Source organism: Salmo trutta, chromosome 26 (assembly GCF_901001165.1).
Source record: "Salmo trutta chromosome 26, fSalTru1.1, whole genome shotgun sequence".
Taxonomy (NCBI): Eukaryota; Metazoa; Chordata; class Actinopteri; order Salmoniformes; family Salmonidae; genus Salmo; species Salmo trutta.
This window is the reverse complement of record NC_042982.1, coordinates 852,633-876,378: the sequence shown is the minus strand read 5'-3', so window position 1 is coordinate 876,378 and position 23,746 is coordinate 852,633. Positions and strand designations below refer to the sequence as shown.

The window sequence follows — 23,746 nt, the reverse complement described above, 5'->3', positions numbered from 1 at the left end:
GCAAAAACCAAGCCACGAGGTCAAAGGAACTGTCCGTAAAGCTCAGAGACAGGATTGTGTCGAGGCACAGATCTGGGGAAGGGTACCAAAAAATAAAAAAAATGTCTGCAGCATTGAAGGTCCCAAAGAACACAGTGGCCTCCATTCTTAAAAATGGAAGAAGTTGGAAACACCAAGACTCTTCCTAGAGCTGGCTGCCCGGCCAAACTGAGCAATCAGTGTAGAAGCGCCTTGGTCAGGGAGGTGACCAAGAATCCGATAGTCACTCCGACAGAGCTCCAGAATGCCTCTGTGGAGATGGGAAAACCTTCCAGAAGAACAACCATCTCTGAAGCACTCTTAGCAGTTGATGTTACTCTTCAATAACACAGACCCCAAAGCAAATCAGGGGGAGGAAAATAGGTTTATTCAAAGACAACAAATCATGCGGGGAGGTAGATGTTCATTCTCCCCTGTGCTTCTCTCCACAGAACAAAGGGATAGGATGTAGTTTTATAACCCAGCCCTAGCCTGTGATTGACCAATTAGAATTCCTTGCAATAAAACTGGGCCAACGGCCAAATAACAAGTATCCTATTTCAGGTTCATAAACATTTTGGACCAATGAGAGCTTGCCATGTAGCTATGACTCCAGGACTGAAATTCCTCCCATGTCTCTGACCAATCATTGATCATTAATCCCCTATTACAGACAAACCACTATTTCCATTGATCGTTAGTACGCTTGAATTTTAGTCCTCTGCGTTGTAAGAATATTTTGAAAATAAATACACAACTCCACCAAATCAGGCCTTTATGGTAGAGTGACCAGACGAAAGTCGCTCCTCAGTAAAAGACACTTGACAGCCCACTTGGGAGTTTGCCAAAAGGCACCTAAAGACTCTGACCATGAAAGATTTTCTGGTCTGATGAAACAAAAATGTAACTCTTTGGCCTGAATGCCAAGAGTCACGTCTGGAGGAAACCTGGCACAGTGAAGCATGGCGGTGGCATCAACATGCTGTGAAGAAGTTTTTCAGCCGCAGGGACTGGGAGACCAGTCAGGGTCAAGGCAAAGATGAACAGAGCAAAGTACAGCGAGATCCTTGATGAGAACCTGCTCCAGAGTGCTCAGAACCTTAGACTGGGGCGAAGGTTCACCTTCCAACAGGACAATGACCCTAAGCACACAGCCATGACAACGCAGGAGTGGCTTCGGGACAAGTCTCTAAGTCCTTGAGTGGCCCAGCCAGAGCTCGGACATGAACCCAATCGAACATCTCTGAAGAGACCTGAAAATAGATGTGCAGTGACGCTCCACATCCAACCTGACAGAGCTTGAGGATCTGCAGATAACAATGGGAGAAACTCCCAAAATACAGGTGTGCCAAGACTGTAGCGTCATACCCAGGACTCAAGGGTGTAATCACTGCCAAAGGTGATTCAACAAAAAAGTTCTGAGTAAACGGTCTGAATATTTATGTAAAATGTGATATTTCAGGTCTAAAATTCTGTTTTTACCTTGTCATTATGGGGTAGTGTGTGTAGATTGATGACGGGGGAAAAAAATATTTAATCCATTCTAGAATAAGGCTTTAACGAAATTAGGAAAAAGGGATCTAAATATTTTCCAAATGCACATTTTTAAATTTGGGGTCTGCTTGCTGTGTTACATTTTTTTTTTAATGGAGATTCTGAACTACCATGATTTACGTTGGCCTTAGTTGGTGATGATCCCTTTTACTAGATTTATGACATATTTTAGCCTCTCCCTAATCTTAACACCCACCGCCTCATCGTTGGCTGGGACCTCCGGGAAGGCAAAAGCTCTTTCTACATTCATGACACAAATGGGTTGTGTTGATCCATGGTGCTTTCACCACCCGGTCACATTGTACTTCTACTTTTTTCATGTTGATCAAGCCTACTCGTGCACAGACTACTTTTTAGATAGAACCTTTCTCCCCTCAGTTAAGACTACAGAATATTCAACTATAGTAATTTCGGACCATTCCCCCCCACATTATGCCTAAACTCTTACTCCGAACACAAGAAAATTGTAGAATTGGAGATTTAGCAGGACCATATTGTCTAACAAGAATTTTGTGACTTTATTTCAACCAACAGGTGTATTCATGACGACACCTCTCCATCTCTTCTTTGGGAGAGTTCCAAAGGTGTATTACGGGGAAAGAATTTCTTACAATGCTCATTATGGTGAAACAAAGAACTGAAACTTCAAGAACTACTGGACTCAATCCTGGCAATAGACCTCCAATATACAACTTCACCATTCCCTGAATTATACGCAGAGAGGCTAACACTTCAAACTCAATTTAACCTGCTTTCCACTGAAAGCAGAGTTTCTGTTGCAACGAACAAAGGGGACGTACTTTGAACATGGTGACAAGGCCAACCGCCTTTTGGCACACCAACTTAAAACGCTTAAAATCTCATCTTATTTCTCAGGTATATGACTCTTCCCATAATATTACAAGTGATCCCTCATATTAATATAACTTGTGTCATTTTATTCCAACATCCACAAATCCAAACCACCATCAGATAATACAGCTATGGACAACTTTTTAGATATTCCATCCACTGATATCTAAGTTATGGACATGAGTAAAGTTCTGGATAACCCTCGGCATCTAGATGAGATAAAAGGGTCTAAAGTTAACGCAAAGTGGCAAGGCCGCAGGCCCTGATGGCTTGCCCTTCCATTTTTTTTTAATTATCCGATCAACTTGCCCTATTAGTATTAGATATGTTCACCGACCCAATAGCACAGGGCTCTCTCTCCCCCCCGATGCCAATTCAAGCCTCTATCTCCCTAATACTCAAGATAAAGATCTAGTGGAATGTGGTGGATATCGGCTCATTTCACATTTGATTGCGGATGTTAAACTATTAGCTAAGGTTCTAGCATGCCGGTTGGAACCCTGCCTTCAGGATGTCATATCTGATGATCAAACGGGTTTCAAAGGCCCACAACTGTTTTCCCATGTACACCGTCTTTTGAACATTATACTCTCTCCCTATACGCCAAAATCATTGTTTCTCTTGATGCGGAGAAGGCTTTCAACCGGGTGGAGTGGGATTATTAATTTAAGATTTCGGGAAGATTTGGGGTCCAATTTCATCTCATGGATACATCTGCTCTATTCTACTCCTACGGATAGCGTACACACTGACTCAACATTGAAAATAATTCCCTCTCCAGAGGGACCCGTCAAGGGTGCCTTATGTCCCCGCTCCTGTTTGCACTTGCGATAGAACCACTTTCCTTGGCCTTAAAATCCTCATCATTCACTGGAATCCACCAAGCTAATGAAGAAAAGTGTCACTGTATGCAGATTATCTACTATTATAAATCACTAACCCTGTGAACTCTGTCAATAACATACAGCATATTAAACACACTTGGATCACTCTGGTTACAAAATGAACGTTTTCGATCAACCCCGCTGCCAAGCAAATTCCCCCTGGAGCACTGCCTTTGCAAGTCCAGTCACACAAGTTAAAGCAGACTCTGCCTCTCTCCTTAGCTGGCAGAATCCAATCTGTTAAAATTAGCATTTTACCTAGGTTTCTATACCTTTTTCAATGTCATCCAATCATTCTGCCGAAATTATTTTATACCAAGATGGATAGGTTGTCATTTTATCTGGTCAGGCAAATCACCTAGGATACGTAGAGTAATACTTCAAAGAATTTTTTGCTTTACTTTTGGGAAGCCAATACACAAAATTATTGTCTGGTGTAATGCTCCAAGTACCAACTGGCGGTCATTAGAAGCACACTCCTGCCAATTATCCTCCCTTTCTGCTCTTACTTGTGCCCCACTGTCCTTGTTTCCTTGAAATTATACTGGAAACCCCATTGTGCTCTCTACTTTGAAGATCTGGAGACAATTGTGTCAACATTTTAGACTTTCTGCCCCTTCTCTTCTGAGCCCTATTTGTAACAGACCTCTTTTTATCCTCCAAACTCGACCAGGTTTGTTTTGTGGCGAAAGGGGTTTGGTATGTTTCAAAAGAAACACGAGCAAAGGAAATTGGTCCGGTGGGAATCTGTCCTTTGATCTGATGAATCCAAATGTGAGATTTTTGGTTCCAACCGCCCTGTCTTTGAGACGCAGAGTAGGCGAACAGATGATCTCTGCATGTGTAGTTCCCACCGTGAAGCATGGAGGTGATGTGATGGTGAGCTTTGCTACTGACACGGTCAGTGATTTATTTAGAATTTAAGGCAAACTTACCCAGCATGGCTACCACAGCATTCTGCAGCGATACCCCCTCCCATCTGGTTTGGGCTTAGTGGGACTATCATTAGTTTTCCAACAGGACAATGACCCAACACACCTCCAGGCTGTGTAAGGGCTATTTGACCAAGGAGAGTGATGAGTGATGCATCAGATGACCTGGCCTTCACAATCCCCTGACCTCAACCCAATTGAGATGGTTTGGGATAAGTTGGACCGCAGAGTGAAGGAAAAGCAGCCAACAAGTGCTCAGCATATATGCAGGATGTTTCACATCTGGACGTGATTGGGAGTCCCACAGGGCAGCAAGTGCCTATGGGCAGTCTTTGTAAATAAGAATGTTCTTAGCGGACTTGCCTAGTTAAGTGAAGGTTAAATAAAATGAGCGAACTCCTTCAAGACTGTTGGAAAAGTAGCCAGATGAAGCTGGTTGAGAAAATGCCAAGAGTGTGCAAAGCTGTCATAAAGGCAAAGGGTGGCTACTCTGAATATCAATTATATTTTGATTTGTTTAACACTGATTACATGTGTTATGTCATAGTTATAATCTTCACTATTATTCTACAATGTAGAAAATAGTTTAAAAAAAGATAAACCCTTGAATGAGTAGGTGTCCAAACTTTTGACTGGTAATGTATGTACATTTATATATATTATACCTGGGATAGGATAAAGTAATCCTTCTAACCCCCCCCCCAAAAAAAAGATTTAGATGCACTATTGTAAAGTGGTTGTTCCACTGGATATCTTAAGGTGAATGCACCAATTTGTAAGTCGCTCTGGATAAGAGCGTCTGCTAAATGACTTAAATGTTAAATATGCATGTTGCTTTTGTTGTTAAGGTGTTTCAACAAGTATATAAGGGATGTATCTGTTTGTATTTCTTTTCATGTCCCAAAAAATATATAAAAATGTGAATTTGGCAGTATGTCCAACTGGCCTCACAACCGCAGATCATGTGTAACCATGCCTGCCCAGGACCTCCACATCTGGCACAAACAAAGAATTTCTGCACAAACTGTCAGAAACCGTCTCAGGGAAGATCTGAGTGATCATCGTCCTCACCAGGGTCTGGACCTGTCTGCAGGTCGGTGTCGTAACCAACATCAGTGGGCAAATGCTCACCGTCGCTGGCGAAGTGTGCTCTTCAAAGATGAATCCCAGTTTTAACTGTACCAGGCAGGTGGCAGACAGCAAGTATGGCATCGTGTGGGCAAGCGGTTTGCTGACGTCAACGAGTACCCCATGGTGGCGGTGGGGTTATGGTATTTGCAGGCATTAGCTACGAACAACGAACACAATTGCATTTTATCGATGGCAATTTGAATGCAGCGATCTCATGACAAGATCTGAGGCCCATTGTCGTGCCATTCATCCGCCACCATCACCATGTTTCAGCACGATAATGCACAGACCCATGTCGTAACGATCTCTACACAATTCCTGGAAGCTGAAAATGTCCGAGTTCTTCCATGGCCTGCATACTCACCTGATGTCACCCACAGAGCATGTTTGGGATGATCTGGAGCGACGTGTACACCAGCGTGTTCCAGATCCTGCCAATACCGTGAAACTTCGCACAGCCTTTGAAGAGGAGTGGGACAACATTCCACAATCAACAGCCTGATCAACTCTATGCAAAGAAGATGTGTCACGCTGCATGAAGTAAATTGTGGTCACTCCAGATACAGAGTGGTTTTCTGATCCACGCTCCTACTTTTTATTTTCTTAAACCATCTGTATTCCCAGTCATGTGAAATCCATAGATTAGGGCCTAATGAATTTAATTCAATTGACTGAATTCCATAATGAACTTTAACCTCTCTAGGATATGTGGGAGGAAATCGTCCCACCTACGTAACAGCCAGTGGAATCCTGTGGCGCGTTATTCAAATACCTTAGAAATGCTATTACTTCAATTTCTCAAACATATGACTATTTTACACCATTTTAAAGACAAGACTCATTAATCTAACCACACTGTCCGATTTCAAAAAGGCTTTACAACGAAAGCAAAACAGATTATGGCAGCAGAGTACCCAGCCAGAAATAATCAGACACCCATTTTTCAAGCTAGCATATGTCACAAAAAACAAAACCACAGCTAAATGCAGCACTAACCTTTGATGATCTTCATCAGATGACACCCCTAGGACATTATGTTATACAATACATGCATGTTTTGTTCAATCAAGTTCATATTTATATCAAAAACCAGCTTTTTACATTAGCATGTGACGTTCAGAACTAGCATACCCCCCGCAAACTTCCGGTGAATTTACTACATTACTCACGATAAACGTTCACAAAAAACATACATTATTTTAAGAATTATAGATACAGAACTCCTCTATGCACTCGCTATGTCCGATTTTAAAATAGCTTTTCGGTGAAAGCACATTTTGCAATATTCTAAGTAGATAGCCCGGCATCACAGGGCTAGCTATTTAGACACCCACCAAGTTTAGCCCTCACCAAAGTCAGATTTACTATAAGAAAAATGTTATTACCTTTGCTGTTCTTTGTCAGAATGCACTCCCAGGACTTCTACTTCAATAACAAATGTTGGTTTGGTTAAAATAGTTATGTTCAAATATCCTCTGTTTTGTTTGTGCGTTCAAGACACTATCCGAAGGGTAAATAAGGGTGACGCGTTTCGTGACAAAAAAATTCTAAATATTCCATTACCGTACTTCGAAGCATGTCAACCGCTGTTTAAAATCAATTTTTATGCAATTTTTCTCGTAAAAAAGCGATAATATTCCGACCGGGAATCTGTGTTTTAGTACAAAGAGAGAGAAAATAAAAACATGGGGTCGCCTCGTGCACGCGCCTCAGTCTGATTGTCCTCTGATAAACCACTACCAAAGGCGCTAATGTTTTTCAGCCAGGGGCTGGAATTACATCATTCAGCTTTTTCCCGGGTTCTGAGAGCCTATGGGAGCCGTAGGAAGTGTCACGTTACAGCAAAGATCCTAAGTTTCCAATAAACAGAGTCAAGAAGCTCAAGGAATGGTCAGAGAGCACTTCCTGTACAGAATCTTCTCAGGTTTTGGCCTGCCATATGAGTTCTGTTATACTCACAGACACCATTCAAACAGTTTTAGAAACTTTAGGGTGTTTTCTATCCAAAGCCAATAATTATATGCATATTTCTAGTTTCTGGGCAGTAGTAATAACCAGATTAAATCGGGTACGTTTTTTATCCGGCCGTGTAAATACTGCCCCCTAGCCTTAACAGGTTAACTCAGTAAAATCTTTGAAATTGTTGATTATTGAGTTTATATTTTTGCTCTGTGTATGAAGTGGTTTGTTAATTTAAACCTGTTCTATTTTTGCCTCAAAACAGGGCCAGTTGGTTTTGAGAGGAAATGAGGAAGCAAGGATTTGGCATCTAGTAACATTTTCAGACACAGACATGGGGTGACCAACCCTCATTCTGGAGATCTACCCTCCAGATTTCGCCCCAACCCTAATCTAGCACACCCAGTTGTACTAATTAGCTGCTCCCCAGAACCTCAATAAGCTGAGTCAACTGTGCCAGTTTAGGGTCGGCGCGAAAGCCAACAGTGTAGTTCTCCAGAGGAAGATTTGAGCTGGACGTTGGACGGGCAGGAAAAATAAACACACTAACCTCGCCCCGTTTCTTATGAAGCTCTGTCAGCTCCTCCTGGTGCCTGATTCGCATCTGGGCCATCTCCTGCTGTAGGTTGTCGCTGCGACTCGAGTCCGCCCCCGGGCTGAGGAACCAAACACAAATGGTTAGACAAGGTCACAAGCAAGGTTAGTGCTATCCGGGATTCTTGGGGAATCCCTACCCTAAACCAACCATAACCCTTACCTAACCGTTTCAACGTCAATGAGGCGACTAAGATTTGAACGCCCCAAGGATCCCATTTAGACTTTCTCACAAGCAAGGAATTTCTGGACCACCATCCCCTCTAATGCAAACAACGGTTCATATAACACCAATGACCACTTCTAAATTAACCTCTATCCCCTAGGCACTCGAGTAGATCTGAAAGGACGGGAGTGGATAGGTATAAGCAATATGGTAGTAGCTTGACTTCGCAACACACACAAACAAGTTCAAAGGTCAAATCCTGGTGAGGCCTACCTGCCGTCATGTCTGTTCTGAAAGTCATATTTGTCCGACTGGTATCTCTCTGAAAGAACAGCCTGTAGGTCGGACTTCTCCAAGAGACGGTTATCTGAGACAAACACAAAAAGGTACTTTAAAAACACACTTTCTGGGATAACTGCACAGGCAGCAGAACTAAAAACCAGTCAATCAATAGCATCTTGAGCACTGAGACATGGTATGTGGCTCTAACATTGGTGGATGATCTCCTCGAAGGCCTGCCTCTGCACACGGTCCCTCTGCTTCAGCTGCTCTCCGACGTGCCTCTTCCATGAGCACTCCACACGACGTTCTGCCATCACCACCTGCACACACACACACACCCACCAAGAAGTTAATACATCTGTCACACTCTGTCTCGTGAACCCATTTCAAGAGAAATTACTGGCAAAAGCATCTAAGCTTCCAATATTAAGTAATAATATATCAAGTGAAGCCAAGTCTAATAAGAATAAATGGGCAAGGCAAGTACAGCTGCGTCATCCTTGATTGAATAAATTCTTGTTCCATTTGATTCTGAAATCTTTCAAAAATGCCATACATGCTGACCAAACCACTCACACGCATTTTGATTTCATACCCCCACACCAGACACGATCAGGACATGCATGTTGAAATATCAAAACAAACTGACTTATATTAATTTGGGGACAGGTCAAAAAGCATTAAAGATTGATGGCAATTTAGTTAACTAGCTTGCTGTTGCTAGCTAATTTGTCCTGGGATATGAACATTGGGTTGTTATTTTACCTGAAATGCACAAGGTCCTCAATTCCGACAATTAATCCACAGATAAAACAGTAAACCGATTTTGTTTCTCGTCATCTCTCCTCCTTCAGGCTTATTTTGGACTTAATACGGAGGTTGGCAAACAACTAAAGCATTACTACAACCTACCGGAGTGTGGACCATCATCTTTTGCTTATACCTATCCGCTCCAATCCTTTCAGATCTACTCGAGTGCCTAGAGGATAATTTAGAAGTGGGCATTGGTGTTGTAAGAAAACTTGTCTGCATTAGAGGTGATGGCGGTCCAGAAATCAACCACGAGGGTATATGCTCCTAAAAACCAATGAGGAGATGGGAGAGGCCGGACATGCAGCTCGTTGCGTGTCACAAAAAACAGATTTCAATTTTAGCGCCGGGCCACCCAGACGCGCGCTGATGCCCACGAGTAGCGTGGGTGCAATGAGTGCAAAATAAATGTACACATGCATGTAATTCAACGCTCGCGCAAGTGACGCATCTGGTCAGCATGTTAGGTGGAATACAAAAAAAATTAACACTAAAAAATAAACGGACTAGAGCCAGAGAAAAAGAGGCGAAGCAACAGGGTTTACTAAGCCCAAAAATCAGTCCACGAAATTAAGACCACGAACTGAGTAGTTTTTGTATGGCGGTCAATGAGTGTCAAATTAAGTCGACAAAAAACGGAAATGCCAATTTGCTATTTGATCTAATAGAAGTTAAGTAATGGTTAAGAATGCACTGTGGACTCACGTGGCAATTCGTCAATGGAATAAAATGTACTTATATCAGAGTTGTGCCTGTTGTTCAAACAGGTACAGTTGAAGTCGGAAGATAACATACACTTAGGTTGGAGTCATTAAAACTCACTTTTCAACCACTGCACAAATTTCTTGTTAACAAACCAAAGTTTTGGCAAGTCAGTTAGGACATCTACTTTCTGCATGACAAGTAACTTGTCCAACAATTGTTTGCAGACAGATTATTTCACTGTATCACAATTTCAGTGGGTCAGAAGTTTACATACACTAAGTTGACTGTGCCTTTAAACAGCTTGGAAAATTCCAGAAAATTATGTTATGGCTTTAGAAGCTTCAGATAAGCTAATTGACATCATTTGAGTGAACTGGAGGTGTACCTGTGGATATATTTCAAGGTCTACCTTCAAACTCAGTGCCTCTCTGCTAGACATCATGGGCAAATCAAAATAAATCAGCCAAGAACTCAGGAAAAATAAAATGTCCTGATCCAATTTCCAAACGCCAGAAGGTGCCACGTTCATCTGTACAAACACCATGGGACCACACAGCAGTCATACCGCTCAGGAAGGAGATGCTTTGTCTCCTAGAGATGAACGTACTTGTGTGAAAAGGGCAAATCAATCCCAGAACAGCAAAATGACCTTGTGAAGATGGAGGAAACAGGTACAAAAGCATCTATATCCACAGTAAAACGAGTCCTGTATCGACATACCCTGAAAGACCGCTCAGCAAGGAAGAAGCCACTGCCCCAAAACCACCATTAAAAAGACAGACTACGGTTTGCAACTGCACATGGGGACAAAGAACGTACTTTTTGGAGAAATGTCCTCTGGTTTGATGAAACAAAAATAGAACTGTTTGGCCATAATGACCATTGTTATGTTTGGAGGAAAAAGGGGGAGGCTTGCAAGCCAAAGAACCCCATCCCAACCGTGAAGCACAGGGGTAGCAGCATCATGTTGTGGGGGTGCTTTGCTGCAGGAGGGACTGGTGCACTTCACAAAATAGATGGCATCATGAGGCAGGAAAATTATGTAGATATATTAAAGCAACATCAAGACATCAGTCAGGAAGTTAAAGGTTGGTTGTAAATGGGTCTTCCAAATGGACAATGACCAAGCATACTTCCAAACTTCCACTGGGAATGTGATAAAATAAATAAAAGCAGAAATCACTACTTTTATTTGGATATTTCACATTCTTAAAATAAAGTGGTGATCCTAACTGACCTAAGAAAGGGCATTTTTACTAGGATTAAATGTCAGGAATTGTGAAAAACTGAGTATAAATGTATTTGGCCAAGGTGCATGTAAACTTCCGACTTCAACTGCCCTCTCAATGTCTAGAAAGGTCCCACCTGATCTCGCCTCCCATCTTTGAGGACATGCATTTCTAATGTTAGAGCGGTCACTTGACCATCTTGACAATATAGTAGATCATATTTGCTATAGCTAGCTATATTACCACGGTCAAAGGTTGAATTCAAAGCCTGTATCTCTCAAAACCAAACTGCTTTGGTTGGAAGGCACGATTAAAAAACAGTTGTCACATGCTTCGTAAACAACGGGTGTAGACTAACATAGAAATGGTAACTTACGGGTCCTTGTCCAACAGTTAAAAATAAAAAATAGGCAGCAGCAGGCTGGTAAGTATTCATTCAAACAGCACTTTACTGCATTTGCCAGCAGCACTTAGCTATGCTTGAAGCACAGTGCTGTTTATGACTTCAAGCCTATCAACTCCCGGGATTAGGCTGGCAATACTGAAGTGCCTATAAAAACATCCAATAGTCAAAAGTATATGAAATACAAATGGTAGAGAGAGAAACAGTCCTATAATAACTACAACCTAAAACTTCTTAACTGGGAATATTGAAGACTCACGTTAAAAGGAACCACCAGCTTTCATATGTTCTCATGTTCTGAGCAACGGGAGCTTTTTTTACATGGCACATATTGCACTTTTACTTTCTTCTCCAACACTGCGTTTTTGCATTATTTAAACCAAATTTTACATGTTTTATTATTTATTTGAGACTAAATTGATTTTTATTTATGTATTATATTAAGTTAAAATAAGTGTTCATTATTCATTCAGTATTGTTGTAATTGTCATCATTGCATATATATAAAAAATATTGGCCGATTAATCTGTATCTGCTTTTTTTTGGTCCTCCAACAAAATCGGTATCGGCTTGGAAAATCATAATCGGTCGACCTCTAGTAACACCTGCAAAGGATCGGTACAAAGTCGCTGGACCAGACAGGACTGGCAAAAAGTGCTCTTCACTCTTCACGGTTTTGTCTCAACAGGGGTGATGGTTGGATTCGCGTTTATCGTCGAAGGAATGAGCGTTACACCGAGGTCTGTACTCTGGAGCGGGATCGATTTGGAGGTGGCGGGTCTGTCCTGGTCTGGGGCGGTGTGTCACAGCATCATCAGACTGAGCTTTTTGTCATTGCAGCCAATCTCAACGCTGTGCGTTGCAGGGAAGACATCCTCCTACCTCATGTGGTACCCTTCCTGCAGGCTCATCCTGACATGACCCTCCAGCATGACAATGCCACCAGCCATACTGCTCGTTCTGTGCATGACTTCCTGCAAGACAGGAATGTCAGTGTTCTGCCATGGCCATCGAAGACCCCGGATCTCAATCCCCTTGAGCACGTCTGGGACCTGTCAGATCGGAGGGCGAGGGCCATTCCCCCCAGGAATGTCCAGGAACTTGCAGGTGCCTTGGTGGAAGAGTGGGGTAACATCTCACAGCAAGAACTGGCAAATGTGGTGCAGTCCATCAAGAGGGGATGTACTGCAGTACTTAATGCAGCTGGTGGCCACACCAGATACTGACTGTTACTTTTGACCCCCCCCCCCCCTCCCTTTGTTCAGGGACACATTATTACATTTCTGTTAGTCACATATCTATTGAACTTGTTCAGTTTATGCCTCAGTTGTTGTATCATATGTTCATACAAATATTTACACATGTTAAGTTTGCTGAAAATAAACAGTTGACAGTGAGAGGATGTTTCTTTTTTTGCTGAGTTTAGGTAGGGTTAAAGTGACTACCCAACTGCATAGATAAGACAGTAGCAGCAGCGTGTGTGAAAGTGTGAGGCATCAGTATGCATGTGTGCGGGCTCATGTAGTGTGTGTGGTTGGGTCAGTATGTGCGAGTGTGTGGGTAGAGTCCAGTGTGTGTGCAGAGTAGGTCAAATAGTGCAAAAAAGGGTAAATGCAGGCAGTCCGGGTAGCCATTTGATTCGCTATTTAGCAGTCTTGTTTAGCAGTCTCATGGCTTGGGGGTAGAAGCTGTTAGGGTACTGTTGGTTCCAATTGCCATGAGGTAGCAGAGAGAACAGTCTATGGCTTGGGTGACTTGAGTCTGAAAAAAATGTTGGGCCTTCCTCTAACACAGCCTGGTAAATTAGAGGTCCTGGATGGCAGGGAGCTCGGCTTGCTAAATCATTTGCCAGAGCAGTAACAACGTCATTGGTGTTGGTGAAAGGCATAGCCTTCCGATTAGTACTTGCTTGCGCAGTCATGCACAATCATAAACAGCTAATTAACCTGTCAACTTTGAAGATTATGGTAGCCCGCTCTGGTCTAGCTAGGATCTTGTTAGCAAGCTAACGTTAACTAGCTAAAATTACGCCACAAATGCCTCCTACATTAACTAGCGATTAGCCAGCTAGTTAAATATATCTAACGTTAGTTTATGTAGCTAATGTTTGCTAGCTAACGATACATATTTATAGTTTTAATTTTACAAAGTTGTACGTTTCGTCTATAGCACGACAAGCTAGCTAGCAGTCTATCTGCTAACGATAGCTAGCTTGCAAGCTATGTAGCTATGTTTTCAAACACGCAGTCATTAGCTAGCGTGATAGATAGCATCAAGAGGAATGGAAAATGTTAACTTACGTTCGCTAGCTAGCGTAGGTAGTTCCACATCCACTCAGATCATGACATTTAGTAGTTTTCAGCTGCTTACTTGTGCTAAATTGGCGTTAGTTGATGTTTTGAAAAAAGTTTTCCTATTTAAACGACATAGCTAGCTTGTGATACCTAACAGCCAGCTAGCAAACGGTAGCGAATTAAGACAGTCGACATTCATCAGCCGAGAGCCAAAACTATTTATAAAATAAGCAGAAAATCATCTCGGATTGCACATTTTGGTCACAAATAACCAGGTGTAGGTACTACTTCTTCTTCTGTGGGTTTTATGGCGGACTACATCCCAAAAATATGTATTGGCGCCACCAACTGGACGGGTTTAAAAAAAGAAAGGGGAAAAAATCGAATCCATACGTGATAGAGAAACGAACTTAATCCATCCAAATAAAAATTGTAAATTGACCAAAACAAAACTCCCAATTCTTCCTTCTTTCAAATCTCCATATCTCCCTTCTCGGGCTGTAGGGCCTGAGAGGGTGGTACGGCTTGTGACAATATTCCATATAACCCCCCCTCCCCCCCAAATAAATAATCTTAACATTTAAAACTATATAAATATAAAAACATATGCAAAAATAAGACTCATAAATATAAAAAATAAGTAACAAAGACAAATAGAAACTAATTTGTGTTGATTTGGTACTCGAGCATCAATACATTACCCATCCCCCAACACTGTCAACCAAGAGTCAAGACTAAACCAATTCACGTTGGTGGTGTGCAGACTGGTTTTATATTATTCCTAACAATTCCGCACAAACCAGAAAAAAATACAACAATATGTCTGTGAAACTATGAATGAATTGTGGTTTATTTGGTAGCATTTCGTAGTGTGACTGATTTTACTAATTGCGTTAGTACTGTACAAAGTTAGAGGTGCGCTATTTGATAGATTCCCCCGCTCCCCCTACCTCGGGCTTCCAGTGGGGAGACCTGAGGTCAACCTACCCCCGCCCCATCTTGTACTTCTGAGTGGGAGACCTTCCCAGGCAGTAGCCTGTCTTGTTCACAAACTAGAATCAGGGCGCCCACTCTGACAAGGTAAATTGACCCACAGTCCCACATGGTGACATGATATCATTGACGTGACGTGCAAAAGAGCGATAGAAAACAGATCACGCAAATGTCACCATTCCGAAATGTTTTGTGCGGGCGCCCCGTGCCGCTGCCCATGTTGCCTCTACCTAAATCCACCACTGCCTGCAGCCTGCAATGAAGGCCTATCCACCACCATGGACATACCAGGAGCAACATTCAACCCTTTTAACAGCTGCTGCATATGAAATGCTCTGGACAACCTTAACTTTGGCCACGTCATTTTCTTTCACCCTTGTCGGGCATTCAAAAGACGTGGCTTCATGGTCCCCACCACAATTGCAACATGTTACATTTTCATCACTTTTATAACACATGATATTTACATTTTAGTCATTTAGCAGACGCCCTTATCCAGAGCAACTTACAGTAGTGAATGCATACATTTCATGCATTTATTTTTTTTGTACTGGCCCCCCGTGGGAATCAAACCCACAACCCTGACATTGCACACACCATGCTGGCGTTGCAAACACCATGCTCTACCAACTGAGCCACAGGGAAGCTATGATATGATTCTTTCCACAACTTGGACATCTCAGTTTCTTCCTTCTGCAAACACTTGAAACATGACCAAAAGCTTTACAATGATCACACTGCATTGATCTTTGGATAAATGCTCTGACTCTGTAGTTGATATACCCCAACTGCACTTGAGTAGGGAGAGACTCCATTTCAAAAAACTAAACAGATAAACTCTTCACTTTTTCATCATTCACCACACGATTCATCCAACGTGCATCATCACTCCCGGAATTAATATTTTTCATGTCTTCAACATTGACTTCCCACGAGACGCCAGATATTAACCCCTTGAGGGGTGACCCGTTCCGAAAAGACACATACGATACGTCAAACTTATCAAATCGGGTGAGACACAACACATGTTCCTTCTGATCCGCAGAACTACAAAAATCAGATCAGTCCGCCTCTCATGATCCTCACAGCCTTCACTTCACCCATTACTCTCTCCAACAGTTTGGATAGCTCAAATTGGTTCTTCAAGATTGGTATTTCAATCAGCTGCTTCTCATTAACAAACCATGCTTGTACAAGATACGAAGGGACATTTTCAGCACTGTGCTCCATTTTCCATTCTTTTGAACAATACTCCAATTCTCCTTGATTCTAGCGTCATTAGATTCACAATCCACTTCAGTGTCCGCTTCTGCCATCTTTTCCACAATGTACCGATGCTCCTTGGTAGGTACTCTAGCTGCATCCCGGACTAGTCTCGGAGTAGTGGGTGTGTCAAAAGGAGTGGGTGTATCAAAAGTGCACTGGTTAGAAATTCTTGATTGAACGGTGTTGTCTATGCCAATAAAAGTGTTCCCATTGGTCAATTCTAGAAGTAGCTAATACAGTATATATACAAAAGTATGTGGACACCCCTTCAAATTAGTGGATTTGGCTATTTAAACCACACCCGTTGCTGACAGATGTATAAAATCGAGCACACAGCTATACAATCACCATAGACAAACATTGGCAGTAGAATGGCCTTATTGAAGAGCTCAGAGACTTTCAACATGGCACCGTCATAGGAGGCCACCTTTCCAACAAGTCAGTTTGTCAAGTTTATGCACTGCTAGAGCTGCCACAGTCAAATGTAAGTGCTGTTATTGCAAAGTGGAAATGTGTCGGAGCAACAATGGCTTAGCCGCGAAGTGGTAGGTCACACAAGCTCAAAGAACAGGACCGCCAAGTGCTGAAACCGAGTACTAAACTGCCTCTGGAAGCAACATCAGCACAATAACTTTTTGTTGCGAGCTTCATGAAATAGGTTTCCATGGCCGAGCAGCCGCACACAAGCCTAAGATCGCCATGCACAATGCCAAGCGTCAGTTGGAGTGGTGTAAAGCTTGTAGCCATTGGACTCTGGAGCAGTGGAAACGTGTTCGCTGGAGTGATGAATCACGTTTCACCATCTGGCAGTCCAACAGATGAATCTGGATTTGGCGGATGCCAGGAGAATGCTACCTGCCCCAATGCATAGTGCCAACTGTAAAGTTTGGTGGAGGAGGAATAATGGTCTGGGGCTGTTTTCATGGTTCAGGCTAGGGCCCTTAGTTACAGTGAAGGGACATCTTAACACTAAAGCATAAAACATGTAAAATAAAGTTATACTTTTGAATCATCTGTCCATAGAACATTCTTCTGAGTGCTTTTTGGCAAACTTGAGTCAACATTTTGGACAACATGGGTCCCATTATGCCTGGCGACAACCAAACCTTGCATTCCACAGTAAGAACCTCATACCAACAGTCAAGCATGGTGGTGGTAGTGTGATGGCTTGGGGATGCTTTGCTGCCTCAAGACCTGGACGACTTGCCTAAATAAAACATTTATGAATCAGAATAACAAATACAATTTGAATTACAACTCTTGATAACTCCATAAGGAAATAATTGTATCCCAAAAGGTAATTCAAGAAATAGTGAAATAGACTAGAGACAGGTGTCCCTCATTCAGGGGCAATGCTCTCTGTCCTTCTCGTGGCCCGAATCACACAGGACTATTAATAAATGATAAACTTCTTCCTATGTATCAGCGCTACATTTAAATCTCACCCAATGTCTCTAGCCTTTCTAGTGAGGGTGATCAGGCCTCACCAGAAAGTCAGAACAGAGGTCAGAGGTCATTCAACCCCATTAAGTGAGTGTTTCTTTCCCCTTTATTTCCCTGTACCTCAGACTCATTATTTAAAGACATTTCAAACATTTTGTGTACCAGGTTTACATTGGGTTTTTCAGTACATTTCTGATCAAAAGACTTTACATGTGTGCAAGCAAAACTCGCACAATAGATACTTCATAAAATATTATTTGTGTGCCCTTTAAGGTGCATCCTTTCTAACCCATGAAAAAAAACACTAAAACCAAATAAAAAGACCCCACACAATAAATCAAACACAGTATTAACATCACTAACAAATATTCATAACAGGTGGGTTGTGTGTAGGTGCTGTCGTGTGTGGTAAAATGTAGGGTAAAAACAAACAAAATGGCCTGGCCTTACTTAATTTTGGAGCTCCCTTAACAGCCAGATCTGGGTACCTTTATACTGTTCCTGCCTCAGGACGCCTTTCAAAGGGAGAGATACAGAATCATTGGTAAACGTATCAGAAAATTTGGTAGTGGACATTCCATCAGTCCTGGAATAAATAAAATAAACATGTACTTAGTTTTCTTCATTTTAATCAGTCCTAAAAATTCTTAATCGAGTTTACTGCATCTTTGGGCATGATGTCTTGACAAAACCATGCGTATCCAGAATCATACATGAGACACATCAGATGATACAGTGTCCCATTAAGCGGAATAGGCACCTTCTAATGTAAACAATCCCAGAGCCCCTTTCTTGTAATCTTATCATTTTTACCTGTTGCATTGACATATGTTCTGTACGGACTGTCCCTGCGACATCAACTAGTCATAATATGAAACCTGTTGTTGAACAACTCTACTAGGTCTTTCAAAATGTTGGTGCTGGCTTATCAGCTCAATATTCAGTACTAAAAGCATTTACTTGGATCTACTTCAATTTTGGACACAGTTCCACGTAATGTAATGATATTATTGTTTTAGATTACATTACCTTCTTACTTAAATCACTGGTGTTACCCAAACTATAGAATTGAGTAATAATAATTGAAAATGGTCAAAAACATCTCTCATTCAATTATTCATACCTCTGTCTCAAATGTCCCACTGTGTCACTTACAGTCTGCTTGAGTTCAGTGAGTACCACTCACTTTCACTGTCGGCTTATCTATTTGCCCACAGGAAGCTTATCTCTAACCCAAACACCAGATGGCGGGCTCTAATTTAATATCAGTCCCAAGGCTCAATCCCTCTGTTCGTCATGTGACCTTGTATTAAAATCTCAGCATTTTTAAATTACTAAAATATCTGAAAGCCACTAATAACATATTACCATTCACATACTGGCAACACTTATTACATTTGACATCAACTGATAGATCGTACCATTAATTTGTTCTACTGGATATTATAGGTGAATGCACCAATTTGTAAGTCGCTCTGGATAAGAGCGTCTGCTAAATGACTTAAATGTAAATGTAAATGTAAATTAATCTTTCCACTTTACCTTCTTTATCAATGTCCTTGTTCCTCTCACAAGTCTCCATATCTGTTTCCTTCAACTAAAACCCTTCTAAAATTTCCAGCAGAAAAAAACATTATCCATCACTACTGCTAATACACATGACTCTCAAACAATGTCCTGCTTTTACCCCTATTTCAAGGTTTAAAAATAAAACAAAACAAACATGATAACTTCCTCCTTATTGGAAGGCATTGTTTTCATTCTAATCTACCCTAACAATGTTACTCTATGTATTTATTACCAATTTCTGTATTCACTTTCAGCTTCACACTATTATTTTAAGATGAACATGTAATGCACCAAATTTATAAAATACATCAGCCAAATCAGAAGGGAAGAGAAACTTTGGAGGGAGCTTACTTTTTGAGGTAGTTCTCAAGACTAGAGTATTATAACTAGGCTAGCACTACCGATCAGTCCACTGTAGATGGAGTGTTCTGTCCATAATAAGTCTGGCACCTGAGACAGGATAGACTGGGCCTTAAGTTTAGTTAACAAGTCTCTACATGTTCAACATTCATTGGTTCAATTTAAAAGGGCATGGGTTTTGTTTCAAAATGCATTACCGCGGTGGCGGAAATCCCATAAGCATTTATAGTTTTATTGGTTAGGGGTAAATCAGGTCCCATACTTTAACCAAAAGTGGATATAGTGGCTCTCGTATCTACCAACCATAATGTTTAGGCCAGGTTAATCTACTTTTACCTGTGGGCATTGCTGTACCAAAGATTTTGTTTCCCCTAAGGGGCATCCCTAAAGTGGCTGGTTAATTTAATTTAATTTCTGATGAAGACTCTGATTAATGTGGCAATTATATTTTTTCAGTTAAAAGCTGTTTTAAAAGCATAGAAAATGTGTCAATCTTTGTTTGAGACTTTATTTCCCCAGACCATTTAGACAGTCATACAATACTTTGATCTTATCTTTATCAAATGATCCATAAAGGGACCACTATGGACATTTCAGCTTAACAAGTAATGTCCACATTGGTTACATTTTTTATTTTATTTCAATCACACTCACACAATTTAGTACTATTCCGAAACCCACTCAGTAGTCCCAGACTACCTTAGTCCCAGACTACAGTGGTCCCAGAAATAGTACTACATTTTGTGAAATGCCTAAAGAAATGCCTATAGACAGCTGTTGGTGGGGCTTCTCTACCCTCACTTAGTATTCCCAGACTACTCTAGCCTCCCAGAGACTATGGTATCTTTCTAGTAGTCCCAGACCACATAGACGTTATTTCCTTCATTTTTATGTTTAGTTTTATTGGTTTTATAATTTCTTTAAAAAAATGTATACAAATTAATTTAAATTAACTTACTGAAGTGTAGTTGCTCTGTTCCACAATTGTTTACATTTACATTTTAGTCATTTAGCAGACACTCTTATTCAGAGCAGTAGTGAATGCATACATTTCATTTCATGCATATTTTTTTGTAATGGCCCCCCGTGGGAATCAAACCCACAACCCTGGCGTTGCACACACCATGCTGGCGTTGCAAACACCATGCTCTACCAACTGAGCCACAGGGAAGACGCCAATTGCCAATTGTTCGCGGATGATGTGTCTCCTGGGCAGCTCACAGTAAAGGTCTGGTTTGGTCCTCATTGTCTTTTGGGCAGACAGGAATTTCCCTCACACTTCATAAAATGCGCCACCAGTTTTCCTCGCAGACCGTCATTGGAAAGCTCCGCAGGCAGTATCAATAAACCTGTTCATGAAGGCAAATTGTGGTGGAAATTACCACCAGGGACTCAAAGTCAAACTTAAATGAATCATTCTTTACTATCAGCAAGCGGTAAAGGTTCCAACAAACGAATGTACCATAGTCCTCTTCGGTAGGGGTCTCTCCCGGGGAAGTCTGTTACGTTCGTTGAGGGAAGGATCGGACCAAGGTGCAGCGTGGTAGGCGTACATTTTAAATTTATTAAATGAACATCGAACTCCGGACCGTAGATCACTGCTGGAGGAACCGAACCACCGATCGTTGCTGGAGGCTCCGGCCTGGGAACCCTCGCTGGGGGCTCCTGACCGGGGACCGTCGCTGGAGGTTCCGGGCCGCAGACCGTCGCTGGAGGCTCCGGACTGCAGACCGTCGCTGGAGACTCTGGACCATGGATCGTCACTGGAGGCTTTGTGCCATGGATCACTGCAAGCGTCGGGTCATGGATCATCACTGAAGGCTTCGGGCCATGGATCATCACTGGAGGCTTCGTGCCATGGATCACTGCAGGCTTCGGGCCATGGATCATCACTGCAGGCTTCGGGCCATGGATCATCACTGGAGGCTTCGGGCCATGGATCATCACTGGAGGCTTCGGGCCATGGATCATCACTGGAGGCTTCGGGCCATGGATCCTCACTGCAGACTTCGTGCCATGGATCATCACTAGAGGCTTGGTGGGTGGAGCAGGCACAGGACGTACCAGGCTAGAGAGACGCACTGGAGGCCAGGTGTGTGGAGCAGGCCCAGGGCATACCAGGCTGGAGAGACGCACTGGAGGCCAGGTGCGTGGAGCAGGCACAGGTCATACCGGGCTGGGGAGACGAACTGGAGGCCGGGTGCGTGGAGCAGGCACAGGTCGTACCGGGCTGAGGAGACGAACTGGAGCCCGGGTGCGCGGAGCTGGCACAGGATATACTGGGCCATGGAGGCGTACTGGGGGTCTGGAGCGTAGAGCTGGCACAACCCGTCCTGGTTGGATGCTCACTTTAGCCCGGCAAGTGCGGGACGCTGGCACAGGACGCACTGGGCTGTGAAGGCGCACTGGCGACGCAGTGCGTAGAGCCGGCGCAGGATATCCTGGACCGAGGAGGCGTACTGGAGACCAGGAGCGCTGAGCCGGCACAACCCGTCCTGGCTGGATACTCACTTTAGCAAGGCAAGTGCGAGGAGCTGGCACAGAACGCACCGGACTGTGGATGCGCACTGGAGACACATTGCGTATCTCCGCAAAACATGGTGCCTGAAAGGTCACACACTCCTCAAAGCAACTGTCTTGCTCCAGACTCCAACCCCTCCAAGCTCTTTCGTCCCTCTCCACTGCCAACCACTCCTCGCTCAAACAATCCAAGAATTCCTCCTTGGTCTCGGACTCACCCCTCAGCACCAACGCCCACGTCATCTGCCCCCCCAAATTTTGGGGGGGTCTGCCTCTCGGGTTTGCGTCATGTCCTCTCCTCCTGACCATGCTGCTTAGTCCGTTTGTGGTGGGATCTTCTGTTACGTTCGTTGAGGGAAGGATCGGACCAAGGTGCAGCGTGGTAGGCGTACATTTTAAATGTATTAAATGAACATCGAAAACAAAACAAATACAAACGAAAACGTAACGTTCAGTAGGGCATACAGCACAGTACCAAAAACAAGATCCCACAATCTCAGGTGGGAAAAAGGGCTGCCTGAGTATGATCCCCAATCAGAGACAACGATAAACAGCTGCCTCTGATTGGGAACCATATTAGGCCAACAAAGAAATATAAACATAGATTTGCCCACCCAAGTCACACCCTGACCTAACCAAATAGACAATAAAACAGACTCTCTAAGGTCAGGGCGTGACAAAGTCCCGTTAGTTGGTTATGATAGCGATTTCAATGTTTTCATTTTCAGGTTTGAATGAGACAATGTATTCCCCTAAGATTGTTCTTACAATAAAGTTATTGTTTTATTAATATTATATCACTTGTTTATGTCTTTCCTTATCATATGTAAGACTAAATCCTATTTGTAATTTATGTTAGTGGAGGTGCGTATTCAATATACAATTCAAATAAAGTATCTGATCGCAAAGCATTCCATAGAATTTGAGAAAAAAGGTATTCTGATTTCAGATGATCAATGCTTTCAAAATAAGGAAGACTCAAAATTCTCAGTTTTTCTCTCTCATCATTAGAACGTTTGGTAAATGGCTGTTTTTTGGGGAGAAAAGCATTGATTTTCGTTAAGATACACATTTTCACAGGTGTTTTTTCTTGACTGATTACAATTTGATTGACGTGATGCTATTGTATGTTTCTCAGATTTTAAAATATATTTAATGTTTTCATATAAGGTTTGACACCAGCAAATGTCTCATTATGCACACCGAGGTCACGGTCCACACAAAAATGCGACATTGCAGGAAAGGGTTAAACGTCTGATAATGGAAGTGAAAATTTAGCCTATTCTGGGAACGTACATTTTTTGGTTGCGAGGAGGTTCTGAGAACATTTTACTATAGTTCCCTGAACGTTTTCCTGAAGGGTTTTATTAACATTCTAAGAATGGAAATTCTAGGTTATTTGAAGGTAATTAAATAATGTTCTTAAAATATGTTTCAATAAGACTTTTAATAACTCTTCTAGCTTGGGTTAAATTTGGCAACCTCTAGTCACAGATAGGACACATGGAAATTAATTTGCTTAGGCATTAAAAATAATATTATAATAATTTTATGGGATAGCCCCCTTTTTTAAAATGTTCACCTAAATGACATACCCAAATCTAACTGCCTGTAGCTCAGGCCCTGAAGCAACGATATGCATATTCTTGGTACCATTTGGAAGGAAACACTTTGAAGTTTGTGGAAATGTGAATTGAATGTAGGAGAATATAACACAATAGATCTGGTAGAAGAAAATACTAAGAAAAAAACCAACCGGTCTTTTTCTACCACCAACTTCAA

At 42.2% G+C, this 23,746-nt stretch overlaps 1 protein-coding gene across 3 annotated transcripts in view; it reads right to left on the bottom strand.

The window, feature by feature from the left end:
- atg16l1 (ATG16 autophagy related 16-like 1 (S. cerevisiae)) overlaps positions 1-14,130 on the bottom strand; it is a 63,343-nt gene extending 49,213 nt beyond the window's left edge. For 2 of the 3 annotated variants that reach the window (XM_029714293.1, XM_029714294.1), the window contains exons 1-4: positions 13,820-14,129; positions 8,581-8,692; positions 8,364-8,457; positions 7,881-7,986 (exon numbers count right to left, since the gene is read on the bottom strand). In XM_029714293.1, coding sequence (XP_029570153.1) covers positions 7,881-7,986; positions 8,364-8,457; positions 8,581-8,686 — 306 coding nt within the window. In that variant the 5' untranslated portion in view covers positions 8,687-8,692; positions 13,820-14,129. Of the gene's footprint in view, positions 1-7,880; positions 7,987-8,363; positions 8,458-8,580; positions 8,693-13,819 lie in introns of all 3 variants that reach the window. The other variant, XM_029714291.1, reaches the window with a different exon arrangement.
- Positions 14,131-23,746: the final 9,616 nt, after the last annotated feature.